The following is a 26,950-nucleotide window of genomic DNA, read 5'->3' on the forward strand; positions in this document are numbered from 1 at the left end:
CACACCCCAGCGCCCCCGCCCCCACTGCACACAGTGCTTCCTCTGTCCATAAGATGACCCTTGCCCTCCACTTGGTCCTCATGCTTTGACAGTTCTGCCCATGAACTAACCACAGCTCTTCTGGAGACAGGGCAGGGCGCTGGCGACTGTAATCAGAGGTGGTGAAGCCGGACGTTTCAGGAAAAGTAAGTGGGTTTCATTTATTCTTGTTGTAAATCATATTGGTCATTTTTCTCCTGCTTCATTCCCCTGGTGTCCCAGAGCCACACTGTTTCTTCCAAGGACAGAATGTGACACCAGGATCTGCCAGTCTGGGAAAGACTGAGAGGTGCTCGATGCCTTTTTTGTGGATTCTCTCCTTCCCACTGGAGGGAACAGGCATGCACCTGCCGGAAAACGCCTCCCGCGCACATCGGGCTCCCTCGCTCTGGGACTGTGTGCAAACCTCTGTCAAAGGCGTGGTGAGGAAGAGCAATTTCAATCCGCACCTTGAGCTCAGGGATGCCTCCTTTTTGGCCGTAGGGGATCTTCTCCGGGTGGATCAGAGGGGGGTGGCAACGCTGGGTCCTGCCCCCGCCTCCTCCCACCCTGCAGCAGCGCCCACAAACCTCCCCAATCCCTGTGCTCACTGGCTCCTGAGGCATTTGTTTAGCGAAAGCTCAGAGCCTCTTCTCTTCAGGGAAGGTTGGGAATTGTCTGAAGAGAAGCTCTTCTCCCCCCACCAGCTAAAAATTCCATGTGTTCCAGATCACTGAGAGGTGGCCGCTGCTCCGACACCTGTCATCTTCAAACCTCGCTCCTGGAATGCTTTACCTGGGGACTCAAAAAAAACCTCAGTCCCAACGTTGGTACCTGAATGTTTGCTCTTTGCCTGTGCGCTAGGAGGCGTTTTCTATCCTTGGAAAACTGCAGTCCCCGGTGAGCCGACCACAGCACAGCTTTTGAGCTGAGCAGAGAAAGGAATAAAGAAGGCTTCTAGGCACCTGTACTCCACTCTTCTGAATGGGGCAGGTGGGTGCAGAGTAGGACCCCAGATGGGCCGTTCTCGAGGGCTGGGGCTCAGCCTTGAGCGCAGAGCCTGCTCCAGATCATTCTCAGGTGTTCCCAGAACCCCCTGGCAAATTCCTGGTAGTGAGAGTTGTTTCTTCTGGGTGTGGCTTTGCACGTCTGCTCACGCTCGGATTGAGCACATGGACCTGTGGCCTGAGTTCCACCTGCATGAACCCTGGAGGAGCCTCCTGGGAGGCTGGGTTGGTTCTGAACATCCCCGGCCGTTGGCCCCAGAGGTCTGTGTTCCCTGGTTCTACATGCAGCCTGTAACCTTGAGGGTGCAGAAGCCTCTTTCAGCCCCGTGGACAGTGTTTTGTACAGAAGAGAGCAGTTCTGACGTGTTCCAGGTTTAAACACACATTAGTTAAATTCCTTCTTGGGGAAGCTTCCTCCTCTCTTCTGGTGAAGGCCAGACGTCGGATCAGGATCAGAGCGAACAGTGTTTGCACCGAGCAGAGTCTAGGAGAGAAGTCACGCCTGCTGACAGCTGTGGTTACAGAGCAGGGCTGGAGAAGGAAGGAGGCAGAGTGCCGCCCGGCAGGCCCGTGGCCCCGGCATCCACAGTCGTGGTCTCCACAGACGTGTGGCAGCCACAGCACCTCAGGGCCCCTGGGGGAGCGCCCAGCGAGGAAGACACAGGGGCCTTGGGGCCCCTCGGGCCGGGAGGGTGGAGACTTTTCTAACATCTGTCTGTAACGCTCTGTGACTTCCCTGTGAAACAGCATCTCCCTCCCCGAGCCGAGACTTCTGTGGAGAGGACCACGAATTTGGGAAGGTCAGAGCCAGACCGGCCCCCCCAGCGGAGCAGGCACATGTCAGGTGCAGACACTGGCCTGAACACTGGCAGCCCGGGCCCATGGGAGCCCTGTCACCAGATGTCAGACAGCGTCCACAGGCCCCGGGACAAGATTCCCGAGGACAGCAAAGGGGACAGGGAAGGGAGCTACTCACCAGTAGGTTCGCAGGGTGGAGCTAGGAGAGAATTCGGGAGAGATCAGTACGGATCTCGAGTGGAGCCCGTGTACCTTCCCCAGCACCGCTCCCCCCACCTCCCCCCTTCCTTCTCCCCTTCGCTCCTGCCTCTTCATTCTCCTCCTTCCTTCCTTCTTTGCCCCTGCTCCTCTCCCACATTCATTTCCGATCACTGCCCCCATCCGTGGTTAGGACGTGGTGCCTCCGTTTGTGACTGCGTCTCACTGTCCTCTCTCCCTCAGAAGTTGTGATGACCCTCCCCCGGCCTGGCCAACTCGCAGTGACAACAGCCAGGCTCCTGCTACAGACACACACACACACACACACACACACACACACACACACACACACTGTGCCCTTTATTCACTTCCTGCTTCCTGGCAAAGGAGGTCCAGAGAAGGAATTCTAGTTTCCCCAAAGATTCTCTCATATCCCAAGGACTTGAGCACAGTCTTATGACATAATGACCAAGAACAAAAGACTCTGGGGAGATGCAGGCTCTTGGCCAGAAGGCACAGGCTCGAGTCCTGGCTCTTCCCCTTACTAGCTGTGCTGCTTCGGGGAAAATTCTGGACCTCTCTGTGCTCTATTTTCCTTTTCTGCAGATTGGAGGAAATAATGGCCCTACTTCACAGAGTTCTTGTGAGAATTAAATAAGCTGACATCCATAAAATGCCTGGACTTTATTTCACATTCAGTAAATATTACCTCATCATTATTATCTATTTGAGCCCATACTGAGTCTGGCATGTATAGACTGCCTTTTTAGTTTAAATGCTTATTTAAATAATGGGTTCCTCAGGTAGGATGGAGTTGATGGAGGCTGGCATGACCTCCATGGCTTTTATTCATCCATCCTACGAATCGTTGTGAGGGTTTACTGAGTGCCACACATTACACATGGGACACGGGTTGCCGGAGCGAATGTGGACACCAGTTAAAAAGTCAATATATAACCTGATTTCCAAGAGTGATCTGTGCTGGAGGAAAGATGAACCCCAGGGGTGCCTGTGTGGCTCAGTCAGTTAAGCATCTGACCCTTGACTTTGGCTCAGGCCGTGATCTCACGTTTAGTGGGTTTGAGCCCCGTGTCAGGCTCTGGGCTGTCAGCATGGAACTGCTTGGGATTTGCTTTTTTCTTCTCTTTCTGCACCTCCCCCGCTTGCTCTCTCTCTCTCCCCCTTTCTCCAAATAAATAAACAAATTTTTAAAAAGATACAGCTGAGAAAGGAGTTATAGAGTATCATCAGGTGGTCTAGACTATTTGGACAGCTCCCAACTGAGTAGAAACCAGAACAGGATTGGAGAGCTGCCCTGCAGTGTTTGGGGGACGCACACCCCCAGCAGAGAAGGAGCCAGTGCAGAGGCTGAGAAGGAATGAGCTCGTGTACAGAGGGAGGAGGAGGCGGTGCCCCGGGAGCTGATCCAGGGGCAACACTGGTGTGAGGTTCCTACAGGCAGGTGGAGACAGTCACGGAGGGCTTCCTGGATGTGGCCCCAGGCCTGGATTTCATTCTGGGTGTGCTGGGAGCTGTGGACAGCTCTGACTCAACTTACACTTGTAAACTCGCTCTCACGCGGGAGAAGCAGGGGGACCTCAGTGGACACTCAGTCTGGAAGCTTGAGGACGCCTGTGACGCTGGGCAGTGCTGCCCCATGAAGGGTCAGATTCCAGAGTAAATTTGAAAGTAGAATCAATAAGAATTACTTTCGGGTGCAGTTCAAGTGTGGAGGAAAGAGAGGAATTTGTATAACTTCTCTGTGGTTGGCCGCAGCCCCTGGAATAGTGGCGGTGACGTTCCTGGGCATGGAGAGGTCCCCAGAGGAGCAGGTTAAGCTTGGGGGGACGCATGGGACATCAGGAGATCTGTGTGGCCATGTGGAGTGTCCGGTGTCTACTGGATGGCTGAGCAGCCATTGACTGTATGAAGGGTGCTCAGAGGAGAGACCAGCGCTGGGGAAATAAGCCTGAGTTCAAGGCTACAGTGGCCATAAGGCACCTGAACAGTGCAGCTGGGAAGTGAGTGTGGGGTGGGCGGGGTGGGGTGGGGGTGGGGAAGCCAGGTCTGGGCACCAACCTTGGGAAAGTCAAACACTTGAAGGTCAGGAAGCAGCAGGGGTTGAGTTAGAAAGAAATCAGCAGAGTGTGGTGTTCCAGAGGCCACCGGAAGAAGTATCTCTGGAAGAGGGAGCGAAGGGCCGTCCCGGAGAGGCCATGTGCAAGGAAACAGGACACCACGCCTGGGCCGGGGTGAGGCAGAGGTGGCTGCGGGTCCTGGTGGGAAAGCGTGGGGGACGAAAGATGGACAGCGGCCCAGGACAGGCGAGGAGGGCTTATGAGCGCTGAGAACAGGCCATCAGGCACCAGGGCTTAGGAGCCGGGAGAGATTGATGCCAAAGGGACTGAGGTGGTGAGTGGGCTGGCGGGCACGTGAAAGCAAGTCCTTCTGGAGAATCTTAGACGGCATATCAGAGAGTGAATCTTACTGTCATGTCAGTTAAACATTAGCTCGAAACAATGGCAGGAGATGAAGCAAAGCCCAGCAACTCCCTGGGGACTTTGTGAAAGGGGAGCAGGAGGCATTTCCGTTGTTTCAGGGGAAAGACGTCACAGCGTGTAGGAAGGATCGTGGTGATGGCAGAAGGACGGTTCTGAGAGCGCAGGAGCGTCTGGGACCCAGTGACGAGGGAGGGGCCCGTCCTGCACGGAGACAGGGACAGGGCGGCCCTCAAGGAGGACAGGTGAAGGGTGGCGGGTAGATCTGAGCACAGCCGCAGGCAGGCTAGGACATTCCCTTCTGACGGCTTCCGTCTCCTCAGCGACATAGGCAGCAAGATCATAAGCTGAGCGTAAGAAGGGAGGAGTTGGAGGACACAGAGAAGGTGGGAGACAGCAGTCCGGGTGTGAGGCTGGGACTAGCCGGGGCAGGCAGTCACTGGCCCTGCCGGGGCCACTGAGATGTGTGTCCTACCTTGAAAGGGACATGAGTCAACGAGACGGTGCCTTTTGTGTGAAGGCACTGGTGTGAAGGTGCAGAGAATGCTGATCAGAGGCCGCTCACGGGACAGGGGTGAAGGTGGGACCCAGGAGCCTTGTGCCCCAGAATCTAAGGGGGGGGCCTAGAGGACAGTACCTGTCAATGAAAAGTCACTTTAGGGGTTGAAAAGTGGCCACTGGGCAGGGGTTGGGGGTGACCAAAACAGGATTTTGAAAGCGAACAGTTGGTGGTAAATTCTAGGGTTTGATGGTAGGAATGAGGGGGCCAAGGACAGAAGAGAAAGGGAAAGATGTTGCCAGGACAGACAAGGACTAAAGGCCCAGTTTGGTGTATGAACCATCCCTGTGGCATCAGCAACAGTGAGGACAGACAGAATTCACACTGGAAGGAAAGACAGACAGTGAACGCTTGCTAGGAGGTAGAAACCGAAACGAACGTTTTCTTCAAACACTTGGCTTTCCAGTATTTCCCACCTGCTGCCTGGCTCTGAGCTGCCGGCTAGAGGCAGAGATCTCGGCAACCACGGGCACAGCCCCACACCTGCTGCACCTGCTCAGACGCGCCACTCACCCCACATCAACAGCATGAGCCCCAGCAGCATGAGGACCAGGTCGGGGGCTGTCACTGTAGATGCTTTCTCATCGGAGGAAGAATCCAGCTCAGAGGCGAGAGGCAGCGGCATGTCAGAGGGTGAGAAAGTTACTCTGCAGCATGTCTACAGAAATAGAAGGAAGAACTAGAGCGCTCTGAAGGCCCACCTCTACTTCCTGTCCCGTGAGGGCCCGGACGAGCAAAGATGTTCCTTTCTGTATTTGGTTCACTGTCCATGACTAGAAGCGGGTGCACATCAATGCATCAGGGCCTCCCTCCAGAGCTCAGGTGGTGTCTCAAGGGAACTTTCCTGGAGCCAATTTCTGACTCTGATGAGCATTCCTCAGACCAGGGTCCTGCGGAAGTTCAATGGCGAGTTTCCCTCGTTGGGAAGGGTGTCTCTTGATCCATGTCTGCTCTACACATGTTCTTGTTTCTCAACAGCCTGCACTGTGGCTGCTCTGGGTGTGAATGTCCAAGCCAGAGACCACTGGGCCGTCATCCGGGTCACCTGCAGCATCAGAGAAACGTCGTGGATGATGATCTGTACAGAGTCAGGCTATTTGCAAAATACCGCCTCTTGTATTTAAACTTTTAGGGTGTTGCAGTCAGTGAACCAGAAACAGAAGAGAAACAGAATCACAGGAAATTACCACCTGGGGGGATGTTTGTGAGTGAAATACAGGAAACAGGCATATGCAAATTAGCTTCTGGGTGTTTGGGGACCAGCTCCATTAGCTCTAGGCCTGGTACTTGTGACAGTGTTCTGCCCCTCCCCCAAGTCAGTGCCATCTTTGCCTTGAGGTGGGGGTCCCAGTCCTAGTCACTCAGAGCCCGCATGGAATTCAGATTATGGTTAGAGGAGAAGAAACCATCTTAATTTCCCACACTTCTGGAGTCTTGGGTATCTAGGGTTCAGAAGTACCCAACAAGGTGTGGGACATTGAGGGGACATGGCAAGACACCATTGAGTGATGACATCCAAGTGAGCGTGTAGAGTAGGAAGAAGCATGAGAAGAGAAGCAGGGGGCCAGTGCGGCCAGTGATAAGCCACCTGGAGGAAGACGGAGCAGTGCTAGGGGGCTTCGGTCAGCCCCCCAGCATCCCAGAGATGAGACAGTGCGTTCTGACTTTGTTTGCTGGTCCCAAAAGCCCGTGTTTAGAGTTTCAGGACCAAGGCTTCACCCTCATTGAGGGCCATGGAGTCATCTCTGCCCAGCGTGTAAGGCTGTGTGTGCGTGCACACCTGCGGCTTCACTGCCCGTGCTGGGGTGCATGCCTTCACCACTCCTTCAGGTTACAATCTCTCTCCCCTCCTCCTCCACAGGCTGTCTGTACACAATTTGTTAAGCTCTTTCACACTTTTAGTTTTATAACATCATTGATAGACACACTAGGAAATACATTCATATAAATTATGTGCATATAAACTATGAGGTTCCATGATGAAATCTGAACCCATATAAGTGGAGGTGGGGTCTGATGTGGAGGCCGTGAGCGAGAGGGTACACTGCCAGCAAGGAGAGGAATGTGGGGAGAACTTTGTCACGGGGGCGTCAAAATCAGGGTAAGACTTTTCACAGGGGGATGGGGGTGGGCCTGGCGCTTATTGGGAAATCCCCTCTCTGGTCCAGGGAGCAGCACTGAGCACCGGGAGGTGCCGGGGCTTGGCACAGAGGAGAGATCTGCAGTGCTCACCCAGCGTATTAGAGAGTGGGGGCTCACTTTCTGTAGGGCAGGCTGGGATGGTGAACTTGGTGCCAGAGACACTGGGCCACGGTGCCCAGATACATGGCTGAAAGGAGGAATTCTCATTCCCGTACATTCCGGATGAGGAAAACGGGACCCCATGGGGAAGATACTTGTTTGAGGTCACTGTTACACAGACTAGATTACTGCTTCCAACTATTGACTCTCTTCTTTTTTTTTAATTAATTTATTTATTTTGAGATGGAGAGAGCTGGGAGGGGCAGAGAGAGAGGGAGAGAGAGAGAATCCGGGAGCAGGCTCAGAGCTCTCAGAGCAGAGCCCCCCACGGGGCTCGAACCCACAAACTGTGAGATCTTGACCTGAGCCCAAATCAAGAGTCGGACACTTAACCGGTTGAGCCCCCCAGGTGCCCCTGGGCTCCCTTCTTGTAAGGGAGTTATATGTGCTTTCTCATTATCAAGAGACTCACTCAAGCATCTTTTGGAAGAGTGATGTCCCCATGGGCTGTGGCGTGGCCCCGTGGCGCACTGTGGCCGGCGGGTGCAAGTGCATAAGGCATTGCTGCACACTGTTGGACACTGGCTGCAGGTGCACGGTGTCCTTTGACCCACTCTCCAGAATGAGAAGACACAGGGAATTCGAACTCAGCCCACAGCCTGGAGCTGAGCTCAGCTGAGCTCAGTGAAACCTCAGTCAGCTGGGCAAGAAGTAATCATAGCAGGGAGGTGGAGATGGTGGTGTGGAACAGCCATAGGAAAGACTGATGCGGCTCCACAACAGATTCATGGCTGGGCATAGCATGCACTCTCACTTTAATTTATCATTTCATCCTTGAAGTAATATTATTTACCTATTTACTAAATCTCTGCCACGGACCAGTAGGAGTATGCATCCTATATTCCCGTGTTTCCGTAAATAGGAGACATTTTCCTCTGTACCTCAGGAAGAAAATTATCAAGGAGATGTGACTTATTTGGCCGATACGTAGGAGGAGCAGCTGAGCCTGTGTGGTTTGGTTCCACGTGGGTTCTGTCCTTGAGAGCAGGGCTCTCTGTGGTCTCAGTGGTCTTCTCCACACACCAGGCTCTGTCCCTGCCGCAGAGGCCCAGGGCCGTCCACACTGCCTGTAGCCACGATGGAAACCTGCCAAGTGTCGTGGTCAGTTTTGAGAACCCACTGAGGCCACACAACTGAGCCACTTCCTCTAAAGCAACTTTTACTGGTGAGAAAGTGAAAGTTTGCTCCCCTCTCCGTGATTCCTGTTACCCTCCATTCATCCTGCACTTGGGTAAGAACGGGCATTACTTGTTGCCTGAAAACAGTGCCATGTGCCACGCCCTGTACTACGTTCTGAACATGTACAGATGGCCGTGAGAAATGCACGTTCCTTAAGCACCGAGAATCCACAGTGTGGCAGGCGAGGAAGACTCACAAGTGACTGGACACGGGCCCGTGTGACAATCGTGATGACCGTGGAAGTCCTGCTAGAGATAAGAGCAGAGAGTCCAGGGGAGCCGGTGTCAGGAGATGGGGGCTCTCCAGAGGGTGCGTGATGGCTGAGTCAGCCTCCAAGGGGGGCTGGGACGCCTGGGTGAGGACACCACACATGGGGCTAAGAGCACACACGCATCAAGTCACGAAACAGAAAGGCACTCTACTGAGGTCCTGGGACACGATTTGAGGAAGTACTGATGCGGCGTGAGGCCGAGGAGACAGAGGGAGGGAGCTCAGGAAAGGAGCACAGGCTGCACAAAGAGTGTGGAAATCTTCAGATGGGGAGCTGGGCCATCGGGGCCCAGGGGGTTGCAGGAGGGGTCACTGTCCAAGGGGTCACCTTGGGGAGCAGTGGGTCACTGCCCTGAGGTTAAAAGAACATGCTGTTCCATCATCTGATTGTTCACAGAAGCCAAAATTTGGGGATTTTATGTAAAATTTGGGAATTTTTTAAAAATTTTGAGAGAGAGAGAGAGAGAGAGCACAAGTGGGGGAGGGGCAGAGAAAGAGGGAGACAGAGAATCCCAGCAGTCTCTGTTCTGCCAGCTTGAAGATAAGCTTGAACTTTCGAACTGGGAGATCATGACCTGAGCCGAAGTCAAGAGTTGGATGCTTGACCGACTGAGCCACCCAGGTGCCCCTAAAATCTACTAATTTTTAACTATTTGAGACTAGGTTTAAAAATTGTTCTAAAAGCATTTCTGTACAACATGATAGCTTTGTGACCTCTGCCCTGGGTTGCGGGCGTGACCCTAAGGGAAGACACAACCAAATACACAGTAGATGAAAAATGAGGGGACATACTGAGTTTGAACATTTTGAGGCAGAAGGTTTACTTATTTTACAGATTAGGAATCTGCAATTCAAAGATGTTACATAATTTTCAAAGCTTTACTTGTGAGAAGAACCAAGGCTGATGTGAGCCCCCGACTTCATCTTACCCCTGGAGGTCTGTCTGCTGTCCAGTACGATAGCCACTAACCACACGTGGCCTCTGAGCACTGACACCTGGCTAGTTGGAAATGAGAAGCATTGCGAGTATAATTTGCACGAAACCTTGGGGTTAAAAAAAGAATGTGAAATGCCTCATTAATAATTTTATATTCTCTCCTCCACTGTTGGTGGGAATGTAAACTGGTGCAGCCCCTCTGGAAAAGAGTGTAGATATTCTTCAAAAAATTAACAATAGAACTCCCCTATGACCCAGCAATAGCACTGCTAGGAATTTACCGAAGGGATGCAGGAGTGCTGATGCATAGGGGCATATGTACCCCAATGTTCATAGCAGCACTCTCAACAATAGCCAAAACATGGAAAAAGCCTAAGTATCCATCAACTGATGAATGAATCTAGAAGATGTGTTTTATCTATAATGGGATACTACATGGCAATGAGAAAGAATGAAATCTGGCCATGTGTAGCAACATGGATGGAACTTGAGGGTGTTATGCTGAGTGAAATAAGTCAGGCAGAGAAGAACAGATACCATATGTTTGCACATATAGGTGGATTAGGAGGAAGTTAACAGAAGATGAAGTGGAAGAAGAAGGGGAAAAATAGTTGGGGAGAGGGAGGGACTCTTGAATGCTGAGAACAAACTGAGAGCTGATGGTGGTGGGGGAGAGGGGAAGGGGGGTAATGGGCATGGAGGAGGGCACTTGTGGAGATGAACACCGGGTGTTATATGGAAACGAACTTGACAATAAACTAAGAAAAAAATGTTTATAATGATTACATATTAAATGATAATACTTCTGATACATTAAATTAAAAAATACATTGTTAAAATTAAATTATTAATTCCACCTGCTTTTTTAAGGTTTATTTATGCTGGGAAAGAGGGAGAATGAGTGGGGGAGGAGCAGAGAGAGGGAGAGACAGAATCCGAGGCAGGCTCCGTGCCGCCAACCCAGAGCCCGAAGTGAGGCTTGAGCTCAGGAGCCGTGAGATCATGANCGGAAACGAACTTGACAATAAACTATTTAAGAAAAAAATGTTTATAATGATTACATATTAAATGATAATACTTCTGATACATTAAATTAAAAAATACATTGTTAAAATTAAATTATTAATTCCACCTGCTTTTTTAAGGTTTATTTATGCTGGGAAAGAGGGAGAATGAGTGGGGGAGGAGCAGAGAGAGGGAGAGACAGAATCCGAGGCAGGCTCCGTGCCGCCAACCCAGAGCCCGAAGTGAGGCTTGAGCTCAGGAGCCGTGAGATCATGACCTGAGATGAAATCAGGAATTGGTCGCTTAACTGACTGAGACACCCAGGTACCCCTCACTTGTTTCTTTATCTTTCTTTCCTTTAAAAAAAAATTTTTTTTTGTTTAGTCTTTTCCACTATGGCTACTAGAAAATTCTACATTCTGCCTGAGGCTCATATTACGTTTCTACCGGATGGAGCTAAATGGACCATGACTCTCAATGACAACGTGCCTTCTCACCCTGCCCACGGCCAGGCTGCAGGGAAGAGCTGGACCTGGGCTGTTGCCCATCAAGTCCCCACAGATGTGATGCCCTCGCCTCAGAGCAGAAGGAAAGAAACCCTAGGAGGGAAAGCCTGAGTTCAGGGGACACCAGCAAAGGCAGCATCTCTGGGGTGCATGCTGGGTTTGGGGTCCTGTGTCAGGAGCAAGTCACAAGAAGAGATCACTCTCCTGACTTTGAGAGCATAGTCACGAACTCAGATTGAACTGTGGGCCAATCTATTGAATACTCGTGGTTTGGGCCATCTTCCCCCAGACCAGAACTGGCTGGTCCTGCTGAAGAAGTAGTGGGATAAAGATCTTGGGAAGGGAGACAAGGTCACAGAGAGGAAGTGGCCAAGGCATCAGACTCTCTCCTCCACCTGCTGCATCCTCAGGAGTTTGCTCTGTGGGGAAGAGAGTGTTGACAGGTGGGCAACAACGTCCCCTTTCCATGTGCCTCCATCTTGTCAAATGCAGTTCGCAACTACTAACTGTACTTCAGCACTAAAATGAGCACAGAATGTGTCATCCAAACCAGGACACTTTGGGGAGTGGAAGTGTCCACCAGAAATTATTTACAGAAATTAACTGACCCTCAATGGGCAGCAACCACCCGGTCCTAGGCAAAGTTTTACGACTTCACCAAAAAGTCTTCCTCTACACTCTATCTGCACACTATCCCTCTCTCCTCCTTAGATGGCCCATGGCCACCTCCAGGGTCTTCCTCCCTCCTTTCCTGACCCCAAGAGGACACCCCTCCTGTGTTTCTGGGAAAACCTCATGAGGAGGGTAGGGCCTCCAAGGCCGAGGTTCCCTCCCTCCTCCGGGGGTTAGTCACCCCCAGCCTCCTTCCAGGCTGTCACCAAGCGCCCAGTGACACAGCAGGGACACTGGTGTTACTTGGGTCTGCCGAGTCAGTCAAGAGCAGGACAGCTTCAGACATTGCCTGAAAGAGGCTGAGAGAACAATCTGGACAGGGCGTGGCTGGAGGGATATCGGCTTCTGATGACTTAAGAGAGGTCATGACCTCAAGCGTGGACTAAGCACTAGCACCCTCGGGATACACAGCCACCTGCACCTGGTGTAGTCGTATCTCTGCTATAGGTCCTGGTCCTCGCCTTTTCAGACCCTTGATGCTGCAAATTCAGTGAGAACTGCCTCATCCCTAACAGATGGGCTTATCTAACTAACCTCACACGAGACAGGCATATCACCACTGTATTACTTTTAAGCACATAAATTGGTTAGGGTTATTTTGGTTAGCAGTGCAAGAGCCAATGGGATAATTCCATCAACATTTAAATATATATACTTGTATATGTACATATACGTACATAAAACGTATATAATAAGCGTACAGTACTTTGTCACAGAACACAAAACTAGAAAGGCAGTTGGACTCCAGGAAAAGACAAGAATCAGAAACTTAAAGTGCTGTCTGCTTCTCTGCCTTTCCTCTGTGGGCCTCTCTGTTTCATACATTTTAGAGCATCTCTGTTGAAGGGCTTCTTCTCATGCTCTGATCCACCCACGGCTCCTGGGATAACTGACTACAAGCCCAGCTACCTGGAGAAACTAATGTTCCTTGGATGACAGTCCCCGGGGAGGGCTGATCCATCTAGCTTCCGACAGACCTGTACTCATGGTACCAATGAACTGTGGTCAGAGGACAGGATTATGTTTAAAAACGCTCCTTAGTATTTACCCAAAAGAGCTGAAAACATGTCCACACTAAAGTCTGCACATGGAAATTTGTATAAGCAGCTTTGCTCATTGGTTTCCAAACTTGGAAGCAGCCAGGATGTCCTTCTGTAAGTGAACGGATTAATTGTGTCCATCCAGACAATGAATACTGCTCAGTGCTAAGAAGAGATGAGCCGCCAAGCCATGAAGAGACATGGAGGGAACTTGAATGCATATCACTAAGTGAAAGAAGCCAGTCTGAGAAGGCTCCATAAAGTGTGATTCCCATTCTGTGACTTTCTGGAAAAGGCAGGACTTTGGAGGCAGTAGAAGGATCAGCGGTTGCCTGAGGCTGGGGGGAGAGGAGGGATGAATAGGCGCATAGAGGACGTCGGAGGGTTTTGAGGGAGATAAACTTACTCTGGGTGACATTATAATGGTGGATACATGTTTACAAATTTGCCCAAGCCCATAGACCAGCACAGAGATGAGCCCCGGTGAAACCTACGGAGTTTGGGTGATAACGATGTGTCAGAGCAGTTTGATGGTAACAAATGCACCCTCTGAGGAGGAACATTTGTAACGGGAGGCCCTGCTCCTGTGGCAGCAACAGAACTCTCTGTATGTTCCTGTCAATCTTGCTGGGAACCTAAAACTGCTCTTAAAAAAAATAATAAAGTCTTTGGGGTGCCTGGGGGGCTCAGTTGGTTAAATATCCCACTTTGGCTCAAGTCAAGATCTCACAGATCGTGTGTTCAAGCCCCGCCTTGGGCTCTGTGCTGACAGCTCGGTGCCCGGAGCCTGCTTCCCATTCTGTGACTTCCTCCTTCTCTGCCCCTCCCCTGCTTGTGCTCTGTCTCTCTGTCTTTGTCTCTCTTTCTCTCTCAAAGGTGAATAAATTTTGAAAAAAAAGTTAATGATAAAAACAAGTCCTAAAATACACTCACAAAAATGGCTGCGATGGACATGCTGGGTATAGTTTACAAACAAAAAGGCTCAGAAGACTGTCAAAAGTAAAAGATTATGAATTTATACTAACAATAAAATGTTGAGTGGGTCAGGTTGCACGTCTCCTGATTACCGCCACTTACTAGATATCCGGATTCTGAGGAAGTCAAGTGCGCGTCAGAGGCTGTGTTGGTGAGCTCTGAAGCAACGCACTTGGTCTTGTAAAAACTATCTCTTGGCATGCGAGTCGGGGTCAGCTGAATGTGGTAAATGAGACACCTAAACGTGTCTCCAGCCTAACATAAGTCATATTTGTTTCTAACTGGGGGAGAGCGCATGCCACGCGGTCATTTGGATGTCTGGGCCCCTCCGTGCTCTGGCTCTGCCCTCCCCGTGATGTTGGGGTCGTCACCACCAACAGCAGACAGGAGAGACAGCACGGGGAAGACAGGCTCTGTCAACTGCCCCGGGTGGGAAGGCATCCCGTCCGTTCTGAGAACTTGCCACATGCTCTATCTTGAAGGAAGAGACAGCTGGAAGCCCAGGTGGCTTGGAGAAGCGGGGACCATGAGGCGGTGAGTCCCAGTGGGGGCTGACCCACTGCAGCCAGTCTGTAGCTGCTGCCTGAGGACGATTTCAGGGCACGGCCCCCTGTTGCTGGGGACTCTGCCCCGGCTAGCTGCCTCAGGCTGGGGGTAGATGTGTGTGCTGTGATCAGGACCTAGACAGAGGGTGGCCCTTGGAGAACGAATGAGACGTGCAGCAGCTTGCAAGCCCTGAGTCACCTGCCCAGGGGACGATATTCTGAAGTCAGAGCGGCAGGAGAGGGCCCCCCTCCCTGTGCGGGCCGGAGGGTGGCCCAGTGTCTCCTACTAAGATAGATCTGGAAGCCCTGTTTGCTGGTGAGGCCCGGGACCCTGTGAGGCTGCAAGTCCAAGGGGGCGCTGATGGCCTCAGGGTGATTTTCCGGGGCAAGGGACCCCTCTATACTGGAGACCATGCAGGTGGCTACGGTCGGCCGCCAGCCCCACAGGCCAGCAGGGCCCCGTCTGCCCCAGGCCAGATGAAGGGGTGCCTGCTGGGCATGTGTGGGCCAGGATGCACAGGGTTCCTAAGGATCTGGACCCAGGCAAGGGCCGGCAGGGGTTGGGTCTCAGGAGGGTCTTTTGGAGGAGAAGGTGTCAGCCAGCTCACAGCCCCTGACCTATGCAGGCAATACTTCCCTTGAATGGCAGAGCTCGTGGTGAGCAGACTGCTTCGCCAGGGCAGGGCTGGGGGCGCTGGCCGGTGTATCCTCTGCTAAGAGGTACCAGGAGAGACTGGCTGCATGTCCAGAAGATCGCAGCAGAGTCTGAGTGTGGGCAGCCGCTGTCACACACAAATCTCTTGGGGCCCTGATGTCTAGCCTGTCCGTGCCCACTGTGGACATTGAGGTTGTCCCTTTTCCAATGGCGCCAGCGGGCCAGCGTCAGCTTCTCCAAATTCTCTGCTTCAGTGATGCCAGCTCTTGCTTCCGGGTGGGATTCACTCCACCTCTTCCAAGAACTGTCGCTTGGATCTGATTGGTTCTCAGGGGACTCGACCAGAATGGAAATAAACAAAATTCTAATGCAGAAATTAAGGGGAATTCAGAGTTCCTTTTGGGAAATTCCAACCCTTCCAGCTCTACCTTGAATAAAATAGCTCTTCAGTGACTCAGAGCAGGCAGCTCTAGCTTTCCAGCTACTATGGGAACAGACTACTGGTCTATGGGGGAGTCAGGAAGACCTCATCAGATAAAGGGAGCCGCACAGATAAAGGCAAACTCTCTGTGAATGAACAACGTAGGTCCCCAAATGTGTGATCAGGCCTTTTCTTCTCTGCCACAGAACCAGCTAGTTCCCTGTTCCCACACTAGGGAAGAGGCAGGAGGGCAGGACTCTGTCCACCTGCTAGCGGGTCTCCGCTGCCCCAAAGGCCGTTGCTGAGACCCTGATGCACCTGCTTCCCAGAGGCAGAAAAAAGCACCCCACACAAGAGCCAATGGCTGAGACCGTGAGATCGACTTTATTAGGCAGCTAAATGCAGGCACGTTGCAGGTGCTCAGTCTCAGGCTTGAGTTTTAGAGCCAGGTCTAGGTTCTCTCCTTAGCAGCCTCGCACCCCGCCTCGCATATCCAAGCACCAGCGTGTGAGTGCAGAAAATGAGTGGTGTCATCCGACCGGTGTGAGGCGCGGCTCGGGGCCCTTCCCTCCTTCTGGCCGCGGCCGCCTCGCCATCCTTTCCTCGGGTCCGTTGGGACGCACGTGCACGGCTGCTCGATGCACCTCAACCGTGTTGGCGACTGTTTGCGAGGGTCAACAGGGCCGTTTTCTTACAAGCGTTCAGGGGGTGCGGCACGGTTTCTAGGTACCGCGAAAGCATCTAGAATTACAAGATGCCGCTCTGCTGCTGAAAGGATGTGCCTCCACCAAGGGGCAGGAGGGCAGCGAGCTGCAGTGACTGGTCGTGGTCTCCTGAGTTCTGTACAGGCCTAGAGATGGGCTGGGCAATGGCCTGTGCTGGTCAGAGCGCCAGGCTGGGGGAGCAGAGGCCGGCCAGGCCGACCCGGGGCAGAGGAGGATGCAGCCCTGTCTTCCCTTGTTAAGGACATGCAATACCTCCTATCTCCAGGCAACCACGGAAGCACTTGGCTCTGGAGCAAGGCATAGGCATAGAGTTCACACTCTTTCCAGGGGCAGAGTGGGGAGGTGGGTACCATCGCAGCCGCAGGGCTCAGGCCAGGCCAATCAGGGCCCAGGAGAAGTGAGGATGCTGGGGAACTGCGGGTCATGCATCAAGTAGGCCAGGCTACTTTTCTGCAGAGAGAAGAAGAATGCACAGTGAGAATAGGGGCATGTCCGGAAGGATGGCTTCAGTCAAGCTCTAAGAGTCTCAGAGAGAAGATGGGGTCCCAGGATAGGAAAGAGAGGCACTAGCGCTTGTCACGCCCTTGTCAGCCTGTCGGCCCTTACCTGGCCCCAGAGCCAGCATTTCAGCTAAGCAGCTGCATCCCCATCCTGCTCACAAAGCGGGGCTTCCAACCCCAGGGGCTGCGCCTGCATTTTTCTGGCATCCTCCTTCCCTCCCCCAAAGATGCCTGCAGTCTGCCAGCTGTCTGAGAAGTCTGTCCCCTGGGCATTGCCGAAGAGCCCTCTCCCTTAGTCTCCTTCCCAAGTGGTCATCTCAAACCAGGGAATCACACCAGGCAGAACGAGATGGGACCATGTCCCATAGTTTAAACTCAGGGGACAATGGTTGGGGTCATCTGGGAAAATGACCCCTGAGTCCAGAGTCAGGATCAGCCACTTCCGTTCTGCCCTATCATTTCCAAGCAATTTTTATGATTCTGGGAAGTTGTTTATTCTCTCTGACTCTCACTCTCTTCGTGTTAATCTAAGGGGGTTGATCCAGCCTTTTGTAAAACCTCTCTGGCTCTCATATCAGTAAATAGATGGTTTGCAGTTGATCATTGATCAGTGTCATTATTGTTTCTATTTATTGCTAGAACGCTTCACTTGTGTCCCTGGAAGAAAGTGTAAAGTGAGGGAGGGGCGAGCCACGCCGCCCCACCTGCCCCAGGACTGACCTTCACAGACCACAGCCACATCTTCTCTGTGGTCACAGTTGTGGTAGCCCCACGGCCTGTGTGAGCACTGCTCCAGGGACTGCTCCTTCCCTGAGCAGCTGACCTCGTCAAGCCAGATGCGGCCAACACCACGGCCAAACCTTTTCGGGACAGGCAGAGAGCGGGGCGCCCCGCAGCCCAGCTGCCTGCACACCACCTGGTCCGCTTCTTGTCTCCAGTTGTCGTCACAGACAGTGCCCCACTCTCCCTTGTGCAGCACCTCCAGCCTTCCCACACAGCCATTGTCCCCGTCTGCCAGCCGCAACTCAAAGGGATCTGTGGGTGCAGGAGGAAGAGCAGGGTGGGGCGAGGCAGAGGAGAGGATGGGCAAGCGCCTCTGAGCCGGCATTCAGATCCCATCAGCACCTGAGACCCTCCACCGAGTCTCTGTGGGTATACCCCCTTCTCTGGGCCTGACCTTGGGGTCCCGGTCCCTTTCCTTAACTAGAATTTCCCACCTCCCCATCTAGTTTACAAAAATGTGATGTTAACAGGGGCGCCTGAGTGACTCAGTCAGTTAAGCATCCGACTTTGACTCAGGCCGTGATCTCAAAGTCCGTGAGTTTGAACCTCGCATCAGGCTTGCTGCTGTCAGCACAGAGCCTGCTTCCGATCCTCTGTCCCCCTCTCTCCCTGCCCCTCCCCCACTTTCACTGTGTCTCTCTCTCAAAAATAAACATTGTTTAAAAACTTTAATAAATGACTTTCCACTAGTTTTTAAAAATCGAAGAGCTCAACAATACATGGAATGGTGTGTCCTGTTCCTATTATATAGAATTCAATATGATAATAGTTCATATTAATACAGTGCTTAATATGGCCTAAAGCACTTCCATATACGAAGGCATGTATTATTGTCTCCATTTAAACTGTTTTAAGTGTTTTATTTATTTTTGAGAGAGACAGAGACAGAAACAGCATGAGCAGGGGAGGGGCAGAGTGAGAGGGAGACACAGAATCTGAAGCAGGCTCCAGGCTCTGAGCCATCAGCACAGAGCCCCAAGCGGGGCTCGAACTCATGAGCCATGAGATCATGACCTGAGCCAAAGCTGGACGCTTAACCGACTGAGCCACCCAGGTGCCCCCATTGTCTCCATTTAAAAAGCAAGAGAATTGATGGGCAGCCCAACTAAGTAACTTCATCACTGTCATCTGATGGATGACTGGTTCTCCATGAACACTGGTGAAAGCGAATCCCATTGGCCCAAATTCATGACTGAACTTGTCTCTGGGCTCGTGGGCATTACCTTCACATTCGACCCACACGTCCTCATTGTGGGTACAGTTGTGTTCCCAAACCTCAGAAGGGCAGTCCTCAAGGCTCACTTCTTGTCCTGAGCATAACGGCTTTCTCAGCCAGATGGCCCCTTGGCCCTGGGTCGCTTTGTTGCAGCTTTTCTGGGTCAGGATGGCTCGTCCACACCCCAGGTGCCGGCACACGACCTTGGCAGCTGCGAAGCGCCAGCCTGCTTTGCACACAGAGCTCCAGTCTCCTTGGAACTTCACCTCCACGCGGCCCTGGCAGCGCGTGGGGCCACCGGCCAGCCGCACGCTCTCCGGGACTGTGGGGAAGGAAAAACCAGGTGTCTGCTCACCCAAGAACACGGTGCTCCCAGAACAGGGCCCCATGGACACATCCCTCTGCTCTTGACACTGAGTACAACGTTTCGAGGCGTCACCTCGTGGGTACTTGTAGAAAAAGGATTGACCAGCAAGTCGATGGACTGAATGTAATTTTTCAGTTCCGAGTGCATTAATTATTTCTGTAACATTTTTAGTTTTTCAAATTATTTTCACATTGATATTCTCATCTGTTCCTCATGAGAGGCAAACAGAGGCATTGCATAGAGTTTTTAAAAAATAAATGAAATAGTAGCGTACAAATGTGTCCAAGACCAAAAGCTTTCTGGTTTGTTTTCAGCGTTATCACCCAAGTATCGAGGATCAGCACTCCCGACCCTCAACCTCTCCAAGAAATAGGAACAAGATCCCAGCATCAGGCAGATTGAGTGGTTGTGTCCCTGGTTACAGTCTGCAGGGTGACAGAGAGAACATCGAGCAGCCTAACCCTAACCCCCGCCAAGCCACAGTCTAATGGGGAGGAAGTGCACACGGAGAGGGGATTGTTAACACACAGGAAAAGTGAAGGAATACGGCAACTGTATACACAACAAGCTTGTGTCGGTTTCCTAGGGGAGGTTCCTGTCCCCTCTCTAGATGGTGGATTCTTTGAGAACTGGAAGAGCATGCATCATACTTTGCTTTTTTTCCTAATGTTTGTTTAGTTTTGAGATATAAAGAGAGACAGATTGTGAGCAGAGGAGGGTCAGAGAGAGAAGGAGACACAGAATCAGAACCAGGTTCCAGGTTCTGAGCTGTCAGCAGAGAGCCCGGTACAGGGCTCAATCTCACAAACTGTGAGATCATGACCTGAGCTGAAGTTAGACCCTTAACCAGCTAAGCCACCCAGACATCCCCGTACTTTGTGGGTTATTTTTTTAGCACCAAAACCCAGGAAGCATACATACTTCACAGCTCTTTGCTTCCCCATACCTCCTTCCAAGCTCCATACGCAGGTTACACTTTCACCCAGCATTTACTGGTTGAGGGATCTGTGCATGCTCGTGTGCTCGTGTTTGTGTGTGTGTGTGTGTGTGTGTGTGTGTGCACGCACACAGGGGCACAAAGGAGAGAAGCAGCCCTTCGTGCAGGTTGAAACCTAAGAGCACGAACAATACTAGGTGAGGGCAGGGTCCACCCACAGAGCCCACAATCAAGACGAGGTGAGACGCAAAGGGTGAGGAGCCAGTTGGCCGCGCGTCGAGTCCACGATGGGGGTTAAGACAGGTAAACAGTCCGAGGGGCTGCGGTACTCACGCTCACACTCAGCTCCTGCATCCTCATTATGTAAGCAGTTGAAAACATCTTCCCCTTCACACTGAGACAGGCTCTCTTCCATCCCACTGCATCCGACCATTTGGATGAGGACTTTTTGGTCCTTTGGTGCCACTGGCCCAAATAGAGTGCCACTGGTTGTCTTCTTGGCTGCTCCACAGCCCAGCTCCCGGCACACCACGGCCACATCGTTCATGTCCCAGCCGTCATCACACACGGTGCCCCACTCGCTGCCCTGCAGCACCTCCACGCGTCCTTTGCAGCGGTGGTCACCCCCCACTAGCCGCACTCTGGACAAAGACCCTGCAAAGGAATGGGAGCTTGGCTGGGCATCCGCGGAGCCCAGAGAGAACGCAGGCATCTTGGAAACCTTCCATCACTACAGAGGGGCATTTGGAAAGCTGGGGAGTGGGAAAGGGGGGCTCAAACGAAAAGGGGAGGGAAAGGAGCTTCAGGACCTCATCCCCGAGCCCCGATTCCGCTCCACTTTGAATTTATCCCGCCAAGAAACTTGGCTGCAAAGACACCTACAAATCCATGCTCACGCAGCCAGACAATAGAAGCCCCAGGTCAGAACACAAATGTAGAGGTGTTCTCTGGTGCCTTCTCTCTTCTTGACCCTGTCTCTCCCCACGGCCACCAGATGAGGCAGGTTGTTTGATATAATTTGGGCTGAACACGCTGACTCTCTCTCTCTCCCAATACCAACCACCTCCCCTACCTTGCTGCTCCCTACATTTTCCCATGTCCGAGGACGAAGCTCAGAGGAACGCAGAGAGCAGTAGGCAAAGGGCCAGAGTCTTTGCACATCTGAGCCTCGATCATTAGTCCAAAGGGTTCCAGCAGCTGGGGTAGGAGACAGCCTCCCAGAGCCTCCAGATAATTCCTGAGGAATCCAGGACCTGTTTCTGCTTCCTGGCTACAACTCTAAGGGTGGAAAAAACTAACTGAAATCCTCTCCCTCTTCCAGCAAGACATAGATGGAGATGGGCAATGGCCGTGAGGAGGGCAGAGAAGAGCTTATCAGGCAATACACTTTCGTTGAGCACATACTATGTTCCAGATATTGGTTCATGAACTCAGAGAACAGTGACGCACAAGACACTGCTGCCCTCAGGGAGAATATATCTAAGAGATCTGAGGCAACCCCAGCTGGTCTGCCGCAGCCCCCGAGTGACAGCGTGACACAGAGGAGTTGAGTTGGCCACACTTCCACCGGGTGGGGCAGTTGGCCTAGACAGGTCTGGGGCACCACACGTGCCTGCTGGTCTGTGACCTACTAGGATGCCAGCAGTGTCACCTATGACCACGTGGGAAACGTGGGTGACTCCGGCACCTGCAGGAATGGAACATGACCTCAGCGGAGCACATCTCTCACTGCCTGCCTTGTCTCTGAAACACAAACTCTCCAGAACCTGCAATTGACCCCAGAAGTGGCTGAGTGAGAAAACACTGCCCTGGCTGACTTCAAAGTGCTTTGGAAGTTGACATTTGGTTTGTTCGCTTGTTTTTGTGTTTCTCCTTTTCCTGCATGTGTCTTTTGTGGGAAGCAATATGAGGAATGGAGGCTAGAGACAGAAATTAGCATGGAGCTACAAAAAACTAAGAAATGGTTTCATTTTTGCACACCTAAGTTCACAGATTTTAAACATAACTCAAGAGGAGTCACCCAGAGATGGCATTTCATTGCAAGAGTGGCATTTAGACAGGCATTATTGTGTCCTCCAGGAAACACTAGCTACACACATTATCTGATTTTGCATTGTAAAATTCTGGCTCTAAATGAGTTTTCTTTTCCGTGGAAAGGAGGATTAGAACTCCTCCCAGGAAAGAAGAAATATGTAAGAAAGAAACAGCATTAGTATCAAAGAAATCCAACTGAGAAGAGATCTGAAAGCCAGAGAGAAGGGCAGAGGGGCCATTGGGGCAGCTGTGTCCCAGGCAGTGTCCCCAGCCTGCTGTGTGGGCTGACGGCCCCAGAGCGGAGCCCAGGGTAGAAGAGGAGCATCTTGGGCCATGGGAAGCTGTAGAAGAGCGTCCCTGCACCAGCAGCGAGGACAGCCCCGGCCCCCACAGGAAAAAGCCCACGAAATCTGTGTCGGCCTGAGTACCCCAGGCGGAAGTCCCGAAGGAATCGAACTGCACCCTGAAGGTGTGGGGCCCTCATGTCCACAGCAGGGTTTGCGGCTGCCCCTCTCTGGTAAAGCCTCCACCATCCAGAGAAGGAAGAACAACAGGGTAATATCTAAGGAGCTGAAAGTCCACAACCAAGCCCCTGGAGTGCGGAGCATCACAGTCTTCCTCTCGACAGACCCATTCTCCGTGCAGCTTGTATGTTGCCTAAGGATGCCTCATTCAAGTGGCCGGTGGAGGCGGAAATCCAGTCTACCTGCTGCTGGTCAAGCTGCATGCCGCATACAAGTAGACACATTTCTAGTTGAAAGGTGCCATGCAGGCTGCCACAGCCTGCTAGAAGTGCTAGAGCCCAGCAGGGCGAGAGGAAGCTCCTCACCCAGATATGCCCACAAAGGGGTGAGGCGACTTCCGAGCCCCAAACAAAGCCATCTGCTTCTTAGAGGTGCCCAAGAGCCTTGGGCCACAGAGGCCAAGTGGGAGGGAATCCCTTTTCAGGAAATGCCACCCAAATCCCTTCCAGGTTCTGGAGGTGGAAACCCACCCACATGAGACTGAGTGGGTACATTGAGAAACTGGAAGGGAAATCTACCAGGGCTGTGCTGGATAGAGCCTCTCTCCACGCCCCAGGAAGCTTCACATTTTCCATCTCTGGAGCTTGGAGGCCTCCCTCTCAAGGACCCCCAAAAAAATCTTACCTAAACTGCCGGGTCCGGTGCAAATGGCTGAGGAGAGAAGAAAGAAGTGAGTGAGATCATATAGTCCACTTCCAAGGCTTTGTTCAAACAACACAACTCTCTAGAAATTTTTTGCTAGCCTTTGTGTGGCAGCTAAAGTGTGGGTACAGAGCCTCCAAAGTCAGTCCCATGGGGACGTTCTCCTGCAAGGACTCACAGTCTGGGAACCACAATGATGGATTCTAGCACAGCCCATCATGTTCCCTGTACATGCGACATTGGCTCTGCCCCGGGGGTGGTGTGCAGACTCTGGACTCCACAGGAAGATGGGTCAGAGGCCATCGGAACTGGGTCTGGTGCAGATGGCAGTGACCCCACCGTGGAGGCTCAGGGCAGGGGAAGTGGGAGGAATCATCTATGTTCACTGGCACTGCGTTCGGCCCACAGCCAGCATACCCTTTCTGTAAAGGGGCAGATAGTAAATAATGTGGGCTTTGTAGCCCCTTGGTCTCTGTTATCACTGCCCAACTTTGCCACTGTAGCATGAGAGCCGCCACGTATATGAGCATGAATGAGCATGGCCATGCTGCAACCAAACTTCATTTATAGACACTGAGAGTTAGATTTCTGTGCACAAATATTATTCTTCTTGTGATTTTCCCCCACCACTTAAAAATGTAAACACTATCCTTAGCTTCAAGGCTGTAGTTTGCTGGCCCCTGATCAACAGGTCAGAAGCAGCTCTATATTTGGTTCCAAATCCCCAGACTTAAGCACCAGCATATCTTGGGACATCATAGTTTCTTCCTACAGGACCTCTGGGTGACCAGGCTCCTCCATGCTAGGCTCCCTTCTAATGCTGCTGAGAGTCTTTTAAAGAGACTCTTAAATACTGAAAACAAACTGAGGGTTGATGGGGGAGCGGGAGAGGGGAAATTGGGTGATGGGCATGGAGGAGGGCACTTGTTGGGATGAGCACTGGGGGTTATATAGAAACCAACATGACAATAAACTATATTTAAAACAATAAAAATAAAATAAAAAATAAAAAAGAGTACATTTAGGGAAATTTATGTAAAGGGAGAAATGGGATAGACTTATAAGTTTGTCAGGGCAAATAGAAAGAAAAAAAAATCTGGTGATCACAGTGGATTATGAATTGGATGTGGACTGAGCAGCTTTAGGTTTAGAACATTGCCAGACACAGAAAGGGCAGGAGAGCAGGGGGAGCTGCCCCTTGAAAGGGAGCAGGACTGGGGGGGCAGGGGGGGCAATCTCCTGATCAAGGTTCTGGGGGGCTTTGAAGCCTCAGCCAGCAGGGACCGAGATACTCACCGAGGATCAGGGAGAAGAGCAGAGCCATGAGCCAGGCCGAAGGAGGGGCTGCGCTGGAATCTGAGGCTGGGAGAGGCCCCAGAACAGGCTACAGAGCGCCACAGGACAGAGGTCCTGTCTGCTGCAGGAGCCTTATCAGATGACCAGAAGCCAATGGGCTCAGGGGGTGGAGCTGGTGGAGCTGTACTTGCTGAGCTCAGCAAATTCCCAGAGGAAGGGAGGTGGCCAGAACTGGCAGAAAGATCACAAAAACAGAAGGAAACAACAACCGCCCCCCCCCAAGCTGTCCTGACTTGGTTCTGCTGTAATCTCAGCTCCATCCACCTCTGCTCCAGTCCCTTCACTGCGTAACCACGGCAAACCCCGAGGGAAGGCGGGGACCAAGAATGGGGCCATTTCACCTTCTAAGATCAGGAAACCCTTGACCTCTGTGTGGGCTCCTGCGGGCGATAGACCAACTTTGTTTCCTTCACCGCAGACAGAGGCACCAGGAGAATAAAGAAGACTATAGAATAAATCCAGACGTGCCCTTGGAGGCACCGTGACTCAGAGTCAAGGCGTCAGTCTCTACATCTAAGGCCTCTTTTCCTTCAAACCAGCTCTTCCAGCGCAAAGAGAGAGCTTAGTACATGGATCTGCTCTTCTTCAGTACTTGTCCTGGTTTATGCCCATCTTTGGAAGCTGAGCAGAAGGAGGTAATGAAATCAAGGCATTCTTAGGATCAAGATGTGATGGACAACAGTTGAGTGTAGAGACGCCCAGTCTTCTCAGCCTCCCCTGCTTTGCTATAAAGCACAGCTGTGTGTCCAGAGCTACTCAGTGCTAGACTACGGAGGGCTCAAACACATAGGCTGCTCTTGTTCCACAATGAAGCACCTATGCTTCTCTGTAATGTTCAGGTCACTCTGCACAAAGCTTGGTTCATTACTGGCTTCCCTTTCTGAAGCATTTCTTCACTTAATTATTACTACATGCAGCAAAGAGTTCTGAGCAGCATGAGGGCTGGATGAATGCAGCGGGTGCAAGGAGGGCACTGGTGGAGGACATGGTCCTGCAGCTGTGACAGCGTCTGAAAACAGCCGAGAGAGCAAAGTATACGACACTTTGGGAGCACCGTGGAGGACGTGGGTACTTCCACTTGGGGCTGAGCAGGCACTTCACAGAGGTGTGGGGCAAGTGGGCTGGAGAACTAGAGTGGGAATGGCTTTGCTCTGCATGTGCAGACAGAACAGTCATCTACCCGAGCAACACAGGCTGGTCTGGAAAGGCTGGGTCTCAGCCCACTTCATGGTCAGGTTCCGGGGAAACTGGTGTTGAACAATGCACATAGTGGAGGGTCTATTGCAAATGGGTCCATAAATGCTCATTACTCACACCCTCACTCTCCAAATTTTGAAATGATGCCTTAACAGACCCAGAAGGCAGCAAAGCCTCAAAACAGCTCTCCTGTTGATGACTCTCCATCAGGTTGCGACTGGGATCTCAGGTCTTGTGCATGTACCTTCACCTTCAGGATGCAGACCTGCCCTACAGACTTTACACTTGGAGAAGAAAAGACCTGCTGTGGCCCATGAGCCCACCAACCAGCAGGGAGCTCAGGGCTCCGGTGCAGAGATATTTCTCCCCCATCATGTGGGACATTGGGTGAAAGAAAAGAGAGAAGATAAAGATGAAAGCTTACTCACCAATTTAACATTTTATTAGCAGAGTCAGGAACGTGAAGAAAGGAAAGGAAAGCCATCAAGGAGCTGCCGTGTGATGTGATGCATGTGGCATTCGTGTTCTGACTACAGCATCAGGGACAGCGGGAAATGTGGCCCCAGGGAGGCTCCCAAAGAGACACCAGTCCAGGCGGAGCTGGCGGGGGCTGTTGAGTGAGAGAAGGGCTATGAGAGATAATTAACCATCAAATCTATAAGGCTTTGCTCTTTGAATGTTGGTGATTTAAGGCAATTCTCAGATTTCTAGAAGGGGAAAATGTGACAGAGGGTGAAAATACCTATAAATGTCAGCAACTGCTGGTGGAGAGTGGAGATGGCACGTCAGTCACAGACGTGGTGTCTTGGGTGTGTCATGAGGGATAAGTGGCTTCTGGGGAACCAGGGGGGCTGGACTGGACAGGGGCTCTGAGAAGTGGGCAAAGCCGAAACTATCACAGAGAGGAAGGAGACCCGAATGAGGGCGAGCAGTGGGACTGTTTTCAGCACCTGGCTGGACACCTGCATCTGTGAGAGGCCCCCTGTGTCCGGCCTCTAGGCCCTGTCTGCAGTCAGAGGTGGAGGTAACAATGTGGGCCTAATGGATCCAGACTTGGAGGCTAGTCAGGAAAGCCTGCTGAGAGG

The 26,950-nt window shown here is 52.0% G+C and overlaps 2 protein-coding genes across 3 annotated transcripts in view; both read right to left on the reverse strand.

Annotated features, from left to right (window-relative positions):
- LOC144221258 (Fc receptor-like protein 1) overlaps nt 1–6,119 on the reverse strand; it is a 14,710-nt gene extending 8,591 nt beyond the window's left edge. Inside the window, exons 1-2 of one of the 2 annotated variants that reach the window (XM_077751713.1) lie at nt 5,592–6,119; nt 2,002–2,022 (exon numbers count right to left, since the gene is read on the reverse strand). In XM_077751713.1, coding sequence (XP_077607839.1) covers nt 2,002–2,022; nt 5,592–5,703 — 133 coding nt within the window. In that variant the 5' untranslated portion in view covers nt 5,704–6,119. The remainder of the gene's footprint in view (nt 1–2,001; nt 2,023–5,591) is intronic. The other variant, XM_077751718.1, reaches the window with a different exon arrangement.
- Nucleotides 6,120–15,945: 9,826 nt separating this feature from the next.
- CD5L (CD5 molecule like) lies at nt 15,946–24,734 on the reverse strand. Its single transcript, XM_077751729.1, has 6 exons — nt 24,609–24,734; nt 23,295–23,321; nt 20,446–20,766; nt 18,816–19,130; nt 17,530–17,844; nt 15,946–16,759 (listed from the first exon to the last, which is right to left on the reverse strand). The coding sequence occupies exons 1-6, from the start codon at nt 24,634–24,636 to the stop codon at nt 16,752–16,754; spliced, it is 1,014 nt and encodes a 337-aa protein (XP_077607855.1). The 5' UTR covers nt 24,637–24,734; the 3' UTR covers nt 15,946–16,751.
- Nucleotides 24,735–26,950: the final 2,216 nt, after the last annotated feature.

The sequence above is a fragment of the Crocuta crocuta genome, unplaced genomic scaffold, assembly GCF_008692635.1.
Source record: "Crocuta crocuta isolate KB4526 unplaced genomic scaffold, BGI_CrCroc_1.0 scaffold494, whole genome shotgun sequence".
Taxonomy (NCBI): Eukaryota; Metazoa; Chordata; class Mammalia; order Carnivora; family Hyaenidae; genus Crocuta; species Crocuta crocuta.

What these genes read in the sequence shown, in the direction of transcription:
- CD5L (XM_077751729.1), bottom strand. Translation starts at nt 24,636, where the DNA reads ATGGCTCTGCTCTTCTCCCTGATCCTCG. An exon ending in GCTCTTCTCCCTGATCCTCG is followed by an intron (nt 23,322 to 24,608) that starts GTGAGTATCTCG and finishes TTCTCTCCTCAG; the next exon opens with CCATTTGCACCGGACCCGGC. An exon ending in CGTGTGGGTCGAATGTGAAG is followed by an intron (nt 17,845 to 18,815) that starts GTAATGCCCACG and finishes CTGCACCCACAG; the next exon opens with ATCCCTTTGAGTTGCGGCTG.